The sequence below is a fragment of the Lissotriton helveticus genome, chromosome 2_1 (assembly GCF_964261635.1).
Source record: "Lissotriton helveticus chromosome 2_1, aLisHel1.1, whole genome shotgun sequence".
Lineage (NCBI taxonomy): Eukaryota > Metazoa > Chordata > Amphibia > Caudata > Salamandridae > Lissotriton > Lissotriton helveticus.
The window spans coordinates 648,198,298-648,209,873 of record NC_136059.1 but is presented as its reverse complement, the minus strand read 5'-3'; the positions used below and the strand labels follow the sequence as shown (position 1 = coordinate 648,209,873).

The 11,576-nt window shown below is 43.4% G+C and overlaps 1 protein-coding gene across 3 annotated transcripts in view; it reads left to right on the top strand.

Moving 5' to 3' along the window:
- The first annotated feature begins 358 nt into the window (after positions 1 to 358).
- Positions 359 to 11,576, top strand: part of CCNH (cyclin H) — a 199,223-nt gene continuing 188,005 nt past the window's right edge. Inside the window, exons 1-2 of one of the 3 annotated variants that reach the window (XM_078675337.1) lie at positions 359 to 476; positions 1,710 to 1,843. In XM_078675337.1, coding sequence (XP_078531463.1) covers positions 1,727 to 1,843 — 117 coding nt within the window. In that variant the 5' untranslated portion in view covers positions 359 to 476; positions 1,710 to 1,726. Of the gene's footprint in view, positions 571 to 721; positions 857 to 1,709; positions 1,844 to 11,576 lie in introns of those variants that run through there. The other 2 variants (XM_078675336.1, XM_078675338.1) reach the window with 2 other exon arrangements.

Here is an 11,576-nt window from a genome sequence, read left to right as displayed (position 1 = left end):
CGCACGGAGATTCATCTCGAACACATCCGTTTCCTTGTGTAGATTTCACAAACACCGTGATTGATTCCCCTTCAGAAGACTATGCCTCAGTCTCTGGTAACCGGAGTGAGGCATAGTGAACATACACTGAAAATAAACGCAAATCACGCTTCATGAGGCAAAGAAAGCAGCAACTAAACCAATCACCAAATCGGAATGAGTAGGTCCACGGCAGACTGGTGTGTGATTCAAAAATGCAAAAGCTAAAGGTTCAAAACGTGCTCTGCATGTCCGGTAGTACCGTAGCTGTTCTCATTGGCCCTGACGCATCATGCCAATGAGAATACTCCTGCAGTGTACTAACAAGCTCTAGGATTGGCTGAGGGCTTTCAAGCCAATCCTAGATTGCTTTGTTTATTCTCCATAGCAACGATTGGAGGAACGGTTGGTGATAGAAAGGCACATGATTGGCCCAAGAATTGGTTACCCAGCAGCAGGTAAAATTACGGACAAATGGCGTCCGTTAAAGAAACCTTTACGGGCAACGGACAGACGGCCGAAATTACGGGTTGTCCGTGAAATTTACGGACGGTTGGTCACCCTAAATTTTGTCTGGTCCCTTATACAATTTCTTCTGTTTAATATTCGCTCCTCGGTTACTACCTTTGTTTTGTTGCTCCCTTAATCTTCTAATTCTCTTGAAATGACATGCAGTTTGTAAAGCTTTATCATAAAGTGAGCTAAAGATATTCTTACGTAAGCCTTAATTCCCATAGGCATTGAACACATGATGGACACCTAAATATTACATCTTTCACTGTGTGAACAATGAACTGTACTAGAGATGAGAAAGATAAACTTGCAAAGTTATTGTTAGGTAATGCATCTCATTTAACGTGAACCAGAATTATTGTTTAAAATGTACTCTTATTCTATTCGAGCATTATGTGAGACATGAGAAAATGCAAAGTTTAGTCATTGCTAACAAAACTTTTCTTAGGATACGTGATATATTTGATAAACCAGAACACATTCTGTAGTTATGCCGAACATTTCTAAGCATGTCATATTGAGGTCAAGCTCCTAAATTACGTTCGTGTACAATTCAGCAATGTTCGGTTTACTTCTAGTTTAAGGAAACTTGCTTCTTAGAATTGCTGTAGCCTATACAAATAGCTATGACTGTCTACTGCAGTTTACACATTTTAAATGTGTGATTTAGGTTTTGCATTTTACATTAATGATTGCATATTTAGCTGCTAATCTAAATATTTGTATATTAATTAGTGGACTTTATTACTAGCATCCTTCCCACTTTTTTCATTGTGGAGAACATCTACAGTAAAGTGGGTCACATTGCTTTCTCCTGTGCAATTTACAGTGAAAGATGTCGAACCAAATACCCATCCTTTTGCTAGAAGTTGGTCTGTAAATAACAAAAAATAAGAGGCCAGTTTCAGGAAAAATGGATGTCTATTGGCTAGCAAGACTCAAATTTGTGTTGGTTGTATTTTCTAAGATTTAGAGAATCTTTTTCAGTTTCGCACTGTTTTATGGAAGAACACTGAATGTCAGAAATTAATTGGTTCTACAGATGCACAGTGGATTCTTGAATTTTTGTTATCCATGTTTTACTGCATGTTGGTAATAACCTGAAGAAGCGATACTTAAATGATCAGTTACGAGTGGAGGCTCTACTTGCTAACAGACTGGAATACTTATTTTTACAGGAATTTGAAAGAGAATAATGTATCACAACAGCACACAGAGAAAGCACTGGACGTTTGCCAGGGAGGATGACATTACAAAATTAAGGATAGAAGCCAACAGGAAATTTAAATCTCAAGTTATGCACTCTGGAAAGGTATTTAAGAAAGTTGTTTTGTGCATGAAAAACTGGCATAGTATGTAATGATGGTGTGGAAGGTGTGTTGCTCATGTGAGACCTGTAGAGTATGTAACCTCTGGGAATTTTACACTTCGATGATGAAGTTCACTCATTCTTGCATCTATCCCATTCTCTGCCCTCACTGTTTACATTGACAATCCTACGTGGGTACTGTGCTTTGAGTGCCACTCCTTTATGGAATGGCTCTGCAGGTAAGTGTTTAGTGTTCATGTCTTGAGGGAGAATCATTGTAAGACTATTGATACATTGTTCATTTATTGTTGATGAAAGGTGAATTTAATTAATATTAAATGTTAACTGTTAATATTAAGTGTTTGTAAAGTGATATACTTAGTACCTGTTTATATTGTTGTTGGATAAATGTTTATGTTAAAGTGCGAAACGTAATGGGGTGAGAAGTATGCAATTAGTATGTGTGAGTTGTGTTGTTTTAACTATAGGGTATAATGCATGATAAAGCCATTACATAAGACTTTTTACAATTTAACAGGGAAGTGTTTGATGACTTTGCAATGTTGTCAAAATTCCATCAAAACAGTACTTGTCCCTTTTTCACAAAAGAGCTACCTCATGGCAGTCATAACGCATGCACACTGCAAAGGCCGATGTAGTCCAGGTATGGTATTGGTTGATTGGCCGGGTAGTTTTTGTCTGGTAGGTAGCTTGCTATAATATGGAAATAAGGTCAGGTGTGTTATATGGGTTAGGTTTGGTGTAAATGAATGTTGGCTGGCTATGGTAAGGTGGGTGTGGCAAGTGAGGCCCCTATCTGAAGGCCAAATGTTCTGTGGTGTGTGCCATTGTTTTAAATGTCACTGCGTGTGATACACTTCTGATAAATTCTCTTATGTGCTGATGTGTGTATGTGTTGGAAATCAAAATGGGAAAAATTTTAGCCTCCGGCGGCCGTCTTGGGTTTTCCATTCTATCAGAGCAATTAATGCTCTAGCGTTAGATAATACTGGTCACCTTCTCCTTGCCTACTTACATAAGACCTGACTTGGCGAGATGTGCGCAGCGGACATGCAGCGGCGCGCCTAAGGCAAGCCAGTCCACGCCTGAACTTACCCAGGAATTCTACTCCATAGTCAGCAGGTATTCCTTCAACCTCTGCCTCGCAACTGTTCGATCTCCGCCCTCCAACCTCTGAAGGTTGCCGCTCATCATTGGACCTAGCCTCAGCAGGGAGAAATTATATACACTGCAACCTTTTGGCTACCCACCCCGCTCAGAGTCTATAGCCTAAACCGAGTGTCAGCTCTAGCATCCCAAGGATAATCTTGCAGCGTAAATTTACCAGGCATTCTTCAGGACTCATGTAGCGTAATAAACCCTGGGAGGATTTCGGCACTCTTCGGGTCCAGTACGAGGTTGAGCTAGGTGCCACACGGGTGCCGGGCTTTGAGGGCGGTGTGCCAATTAAGCCTCCACCCCCCTCCTGTGACCCATGGTGCATTTTGCATCTGACTTAAAAGTGCCGAAATCCTCCTAAACCAGGAGTGACTGGGTTTGAGCGATTGCTCCCCTATTTTTTGCAATTTCTCACTTTTTATATATTTTTCACTTTCACGTCTCTAGGTCAGGATGAGCCTTAGGGTGCTCATACCGCCAGGATTTATTACGCTACATGAGTCCTGAAGAATGCCTGGTAAATTTACGCTGTTTCATAGGCAGAAACATGTCGACTGATACTAAAACGAACTGGAATTAACCAAACCGTCACTTTTGGCGAATATTCCGATCACATAATCGTTTTATCTGTGTTTGAGGGATCCTTTATTAAACCAATTTTTTGATACTCTCTAGACACTTTTAATATATTCTCATTTGCACGTCTATCTCACAAAACCTGCTCCGCAGTAATTCTGGCGTCGCAGCACACCAAAAAGGTACTAGACCTTTTTGGTGGGGCCCGATGATGAAGCATGACACTGACCAGGTCGGTGTGTGAGGGCTTTCTTACCGACCCCAGTTGGGCCAGGTAAGGGGTGTTTTTTCGCCCAATCTCTTTTGCTCCTTAAGGTGGGTACTGCTACACCACAAGACCTCTCTTTTCTTGTTGATTGACTATTGCCGGGGACTAAGAGGGTGTCCTGACTCTCCCTGCCTCTCTTCTTGTTGATACACCCCAAGGATAATGCCAAGCATGTACCCAGTTTTACTAACATTAGATCCAGTACCTTTTGCTTCAAGTTAATTATCCTAAATTGCTGTTCGTTGGTTAAACGTCAACTGGGCTTCTTTTACTTTCTAGTTGATCACGCTCCCAATGCTATATTTTTAACTGAAACCTGGCTTAATGACACTTAAGTGCCGGACATTGTTCTGACTCTACCCCCAGATTATCGGATTCTCCAAGTTAATTGTTTAGGCATAAAGGGAGGGGGCATTGTTATCATTAAAAAAAAAAAACTATTTGCATGTCAAATCTAAAAACGTATCATCCCTGAGTGTGAAGCACTACTCTTATTGCTGTCCTTTTCTAAGACGGCCAACACATAAGGATCATTAATTTATCACCCACCTGATTTTGCTGGTTACTGGAGTTCCAGTATCACCAAAATTCTTTCCCTGATCATCCTCAAATACGCCAATTTTACCATTCTGGTGGCTATTAATATCTACTTTGATAATATGCTCTGTAGAAGCGTCTCCTCTTTAATGGAGGATTCTATGGCCTTAGATATAAAGCTTATCAATAACTCTCCCAGCCATGAAGCTGGACACCTGCTGCATCCTATATTTACAAATTCGGGGAACATGCAGATACATCCACCTACACCTTTGTTGTGGTCTGATCTTTTTGCAGTCCCTTTCTCCCTTCCATTAGACCCAAGGTCTCGGACTCGAGAGAGTCAGTCAACCTCCACTGGCAGGAGGTGGTCAAAACTCAACGTCCTTTCTTGGAACTGGTATCCCTGTATTCAAAGGATAATCGAAGTACAACAGCCCTTAATGCTTGCCCCTCTCAAGTTTCCCATGGATGAATACCATACTCTAAAATTAAATGATGACAAGGCAGATGTTCTGTTCGTGGGAAATCTCCCCAAACTTTGGGGAACCCAACTGTGGCTCACCACTATGGGTAATACACCCACTCCAGTTGCGGTGGTGAAAAGTCTTGGAGTCTGGCTTGATGACAAACTAACCATTAGCCATCAGATCAACATGGTGGTAGTCACTTGCTTTTGCTTTGTAAAGTGCCTCAGGAAAATTCTTACCTGTCTTCCTACCTTAGCGCAGAGAACTGTAGTCCATGCTCTGGTTATCTCCAGACTGGACTATGGTAATCTACTCAACATGGTTGTGGCAAAAGCTCTACTGAAACGCCTCCATATTGTATAAAATGCTGCTGCAAGACTCCTGCTCCATCCTCTCGAATTCAGCTCTACAGCCGGTATGCTGGACCTGCACTGGGTACAAATTAAACAACGTGTTCAATTTAAGCCTTTATGCTACATGCATAAATGCCTATCCGACACTGTACTGCTATATCTCAGATCTTTGGTGTCCTTCCACTCACCCACACATTTGTTGCTCTCAAGTCATCTCAAACTGGCTGTGATTCCTAGAGTCAGAAAATCTCACCAAGAAGGCCGGGCGTTCCTTCTTTTTTTTTTTTTTAAGACCCTAAACTCTGGAATGCTCTGCTATTGACGCTGAGAGGATGCCACCCGCTATCAACCTTTCGCGGATTGCTTAAAATCTGACTGTTCCAACTCCTTTAATTCTCTTTAAACCTCTTATCTTTCTGCACAGCATTATGGCCTGACCCATGTTTCTTGATGAGCCCAGCGCTGTAAAACCTTTCTTACGCAGCCATGCGCTTTATAAATCACTTATATTAATAATATCACTTGTGTGCAACATTCAATGTGTATTGGTGATAATAAGTTTGGCTGGACAGTTATTGCTGTTTGTAATTAGAACTATACGCTTGAAGAATGTTGAGGAAAAGGAGTCAGAAGATTAAGATCGAGTTGTAACTTTCGAACTTAAAATGCAGGCAAAGAAAAATATAACGTTTGGCAAAGACCAGTATTTTCATGGCATCCTTAAGAAAGTTTATATTCTCATACATCATTACTGTAACTTAGCAACATAAATGATGTTGTCTCAACAAAAAAGATGCATTATAGACACCATGTCTTACAAAAGGACTACTTTTGTTCCTTAAAGGAAACACAAATGGACAATGTATCCATCCATGATATGCTATGACCTTGATGGGCAGCTCTTCTAAAAAATGGCACATTATCAAAAACACATTAAAGCCAGTGGCTAAAGGGGGCTGATACAAGGACAATTTTATCTGTGCTTATTTTGTACTTATTTAAGGAATAGTTGACATAAAGCCTTCCAGACAGCTAAAAGACATCTTCAGCCAGACCAAACCAGCAGGAGAGAGAACACTGCTGGAAATGTGACTTTTAATCTGAGGAAAAGTGAAGGGATTAGAATATAACATTACAGTTGAAGATGCTGTCCAAGGGTGACCATACAAAAACAAGTAACGGAGCCAGCACCATTCAACCTGGAATGGTAGCGAAAGATGTCTCCCTTTTTTTTTAACACAAACTTTATTGAGTTTTGTAAGTTGTGTACAGCTGTGAATACATTACATCATGTATACATGTGATCATCGGCATCTTTCGAATGTAAGGTGTACCAGGTGATATATGTTAACAGTGATAAGTACAATAGTAATATCCTTTATAGGTGACAGATGTCTCCTTTAGGCCCACTCTATCCAGGAAGAATCTTGGTGAACAAGCTGAGCATCCCACCCAGGAGAGGTAAATTAGTTAGAACCTATGACATGGATATGTCTAGTCGGGCCACGCAAAGTGTGAGACCAAGAACTCCTTATTTATGTGTCCACCACAGAGGTGCCAAAAAGAAGCCCAAATCCCATCATTGTACCGGTGTACTTCCCTCAAGGGTGCGAATACTGGATCCTTTGAGTTTGAGACATCCATACTCAAAACACAATGTTCTGATGAAGCTGGATCTTCGGCACCACCTGTGGTTGGGAGAGAGAGAGGGGCACAAAATCAGCACTTCAGTGAAAAAATACATAGAAGATCACCAAGGCCACCTAGCTGTCCACCAAAAGTTAAGGCGCCAAGCAACTAGCTCTTAACCGAGAGATGCAGAAACACCACCTTATCCAGAGGCTTGCAGGAGAGTCCATGCAACCCCCAAAAGACCAGGAATCCTGGTGCCCATCTATGGCCCTTTATAGTTAGTCTCCATTTTTTCCATTGTTTTCAGTCTTTTCTGTTGAGCCTTTTGCTAAGTTTTTGTATCTGATTCTTATCAACAGGCTGTATATCTGCAACCTACAATTGTTTCTTTTCATATATTTGTGTATGCTCCTGTACTGACTTTTCACTTCCTTTATTTTATTATTGTTTTTAACCAAGAACTATTGCAGTGCTCGTCACACTGTGAAGCGCTCTGATACCTATGGGTCTAGCTAGCGCTATATAAAACCTTCAAAAATCACCTCTGGCTAATGCTGATTGCTATCAAGGAATGTACTACATGAGGAAGTGTTTTGCCAACCTGTATGGTGTCACACATGGAACACTTTCAATAGTGCTAGAAACAAATAGAGAATGAAAATAGGCTGCATCAGCAGTCAATTTGGGCAATAAATGAATGACCAAGTTGAATTTAGTGTTCAGAGCATAGCAGCGCTATTAACCATATGTCGGCATCTGGACACTGTGGCATTCAGTCAGAAAGAACATACATTCACAAGATTATATGAGAAATATATGTCCATCGGTCGAAATACCTTAAGTACCCACCAAAATAGGAACTTAAACCAAAGGCAGAGGCAATGGCAAAGCATGAAAGGCAGGAGGTGAAGCAGAAACAAAAGGAGTTATCAATTGAGAGACTGTAGAAATTTGAAGAAGCCTGGTTCCTATCAGAACCCTGATGACAGTCGTTCACGTTATTCCAGGACACTGTGGAAAGTAGATGTTCAGAGAAGTGTTCTGAAGAAGGACAGTGTGACTGAATTGGGTAACTGAGAGAGGAAGAGAAATCCAACAAAAGGCATCCTTGAAAACAGAACACCGATTTATAATGGTAAAAGGGACGCGAAAGGGTCAGATCATAAAGTTCACTTCAGAGGGAAGGAAGTGACAGGACTGACCTCTAAAAAGAGCATCATTCCATCGGTCCTCCTGTAGAACAGGAGGAGGGCAACAACATTTAGACACCACTGTCAAATTCATGATAGTTTGCCCTATTCTTAAAGAGCTTCTGTCCAATGACAGCAACAGATGCATACATTCATATAGTTAGTCACTGGATGGGTACTTAAATCTCCTGACAAGTGCATGAAGTTGAAATTCTAATAGACGCAATGTACTGCACACCACAAAGATGGTCATCTTATTGCATCTGTTAAATGCCTGCGACTTCATCCTAGCTGAGGATAGTTGGTCTCTACCCTTTGTTGCGAATGCACCCTATGGGAAGGAATACTGGCATTACACTGGCTGCCAATTCGTAAGAGAATTGCATTCAAGGCACTATGCATGGTCTTCAAAGCCCTTCACGACATGGGCCCTAGACACATGAAACTGCTTTTTTGCTGGCACAAACCGGCACGAACCCTGAGGTCAGGAGCACTGGCTCTGGTCACGGTCTACAGAATTAAAAGAGCTAGCTGGGGAGGTAGGAGTTTCTCCCTTAGAACGGCAGAGGCCTGGAACAAACTCCCACTGGTGCTGAGACAAACTCAAGACCTGATTGTCTTTAGAAAAGGACTCAAGACTTGGCTCTTCACTCAGTAAGCCTGCTCACCCACGCCAACTCTATCATACCAGCGCCAGGACACCTCCGGGTAACAGAGCGCTCTACAAATGTGCTAAATAAATAAATGAAATAAAATAAATACTTGAAGCAATCTCTCCCTTAGAATATGAGAAGCCTATATGGTTAATAAGAATCAAACTGGATGGGATAAGGGCTCCGTCCCACGTGTGATTTCTTTTTAGAGGTAGCCATGGGTTCATGCTCAATATCCACTAAAGGCAGAATCCAAGTGTGATATAAAAGCTATCTAAAGTTAGTACCTTGTCGCTGGATGATGAGTGCTTCTCTGTTACTGAATTTTTCAGTTTTGGAATTGCATAGCTGCTGCACTATGCCAGCAGATAAGGCTTTATGAATTGGTAATGGCCACCTTTTCCAAGGGAAAATGAACTGAAACCCTCGAGATTTGTAAAGTAGTGGGAGCAAATTTGTTTCAAGAGATAACAGTACGAAAATATACAGTAGTCCTCGAACAGCTTGATATACATCAATAGAAATGTTGCAAAGCTAAGAGAACTAAGAGTTCAGGGTAGGGCCATGAACACGATCTTTATATTCGAAGTTCACACCCTCGCTCTGTAACCCCTTTTATACACGTTATCTGCAAATAATTGCCCGTTTTGAACTGCGACCCTCAAAACGTATCTAGAAAACCAACGCATTTGCAGTTCAAAATTGACTGAGTGATTGCGTGTCAGTCCCAAGCTCCCTACACAACGCAGAAGAGTCCAGATGTGTCGTTATTTCAAAAGTGAATACACAACTTTAGTGCACATACTAGAGCTTCATTATTATCGCTCGCGCAGAGAGGCTGTCCGCACGGGATACAGTGTATTCAGACTCTCAAACGGTGAGCGGGGTAGATTTGTGGGAAGCCGTCCAAAGATGCCCTCTCCTCTGCGCGGTATGTGTCACAAATGAAATGTTGCACGGTCTGGCCTCGTCACTTGTCTTTACACTAACAACCAATGATATATTTGTAAAATAAATCAAAAGCGCTGGGTGCAGAGTTCTAGAAGTCTGAAGCTGGGGTTGTCCATTACCGAGGTTGCTTACTTTAGATTCCTTCTTATGCCCCAGGCTATTGTCCAACCCTTTGCAACTTGATGCTCGGATATCATGAGGTGATTTCCTATCTCAAAATTCCCTATTAAACGTTTACAAACTTCGCAGTGCATGGTAGTTACACGGCGCTATATAAAAATACAGAGATCTGCCAGTTTTAAGGAACTCGGCTTTAAATATGTATTTAATTATTACTTTAAACGGACAAACTCAATTTTAATTAATTTATTAAACGAGTGACTTAAAGCAGAGGGTTGTTGGAATGAAACGTTCAGAATTCCGACCCTTAGGTTGATGAGAGGGGAGTAACTCGGGGTGCTCTGTACGGACACGGCGCTTTGTGTAAAAGTGGGTGAAGCAGAGAAACTCGATGAAACAGCAGTCATCAAGGTCTCAAACAAGATTGCATCAACGTTTGCATTTTCGTACGGGGAAGCGGGATTTTAAATGGTAACTGATACTGAGGTAGTGCAAAGTAGAAACCTAGAATGGAAGAGTCAATAGTTCGTCTGCAGGGAAGTAGATGGGCGTGTCCGCCCTCCCACATGCCGCCTCCGGACTGTCAGCGTCGGGGTGACTGTGTGCCGAGTCCTTCCAGCTGCTGCGGCCGCCCCTCCCCTCTGGGTGAGGCCGTGGGCTGTGCCGTCACCATTCAGGTACATTAGCTCCTCGGGCACCAGCAGCAGCTACACTGCAGCAAGGGCAGAGTTCACCCCAACCACACACAGGAAAACACCCCTGTAGAAAACCGTGAGTATCTCGGGTCGAGGGCCACAGCCGCCGCGCGTGGGTTTAGTGACAGACTTGTCCGGAACCATGCAGGCCAGGGACAGCGCCAGCCGGGTGCAGAGCAGCGGGGCAGAGCGCCACCCGCGTTCGAGGCTTCGCTGCTGACCTGGATCCCGAGGATGTCAGCCATGTTCAAGGGGACCCCTTCTTCGCCAGCAGAGGAGCAAGCCTCCACGACCAAGGTAAAGGAGCAGATCAAAATCCTTGTGGATGACCTGGACCTGGAGCTGGTGCTGGGTGACTTGAAGGACGTGACCAAGGAGCTGAAGGAGGTAAGGTCTGGTCCGCGCTGACAGGCCTGGCTGCCTGAACTCCCACATAACTACCGGGGCTGGGGCCCCGCCTCAGCACCTAGTCCTCTTTGAGATTCAACCGCTCCTGGTGTGGAATTCGTGCAAAATTGCGTGGGAGGAGAGACCATGCCTGCGATGGATGGGGTTGCCCTCAGAGTCACGGGCTGTCAGTGGGCATGTGATCAGTTGTTGGAGTCTCCTAAATGGAAACACTTTTTTTTGGTGCGATTGCTGTTTGAAAAGCTAGACTGGCTCAGTTTTTCGTGGCCCTGTGTGTGTGTGTGTGCGTGGCCCTGTGTGTGTGTGTGCGTGGCCCTGTGTGTGTGTGTGCGTGGCCCTGTGTGTGTGTGTGCGTGGCCCTGTGTGTGTGTGTGCGTGGCCCTGTCTGTGTGTGTGCGTGGCCCTGTCTGTGTGTGTGCGTGGCCCTGTCTGTGTGTGTCCGTGGCTCTGCCTGTGTGTGTGTCCGTGGCTCTGTCTGTCTGTGTGTGTACGTGGCTCATTTTGTGTGTGTCCGTGGCTCTGTCTGTGTGTGTACGTGGCTCTGTCTGTGTGTGTACGTGGCTCTGTCTGTCTGTGTGTGTGTGTGTGTGTGGCTCTGTCTGTGTGTGTGCGTGGCTCTGTGTGTGTGTGTGTGTGCGTGGCTCTGTGTGTGTGTGTGTGTGCGTGGCTCTGTGTGTGTGTGTGCGTGGCTCTGTGTGTGTGTG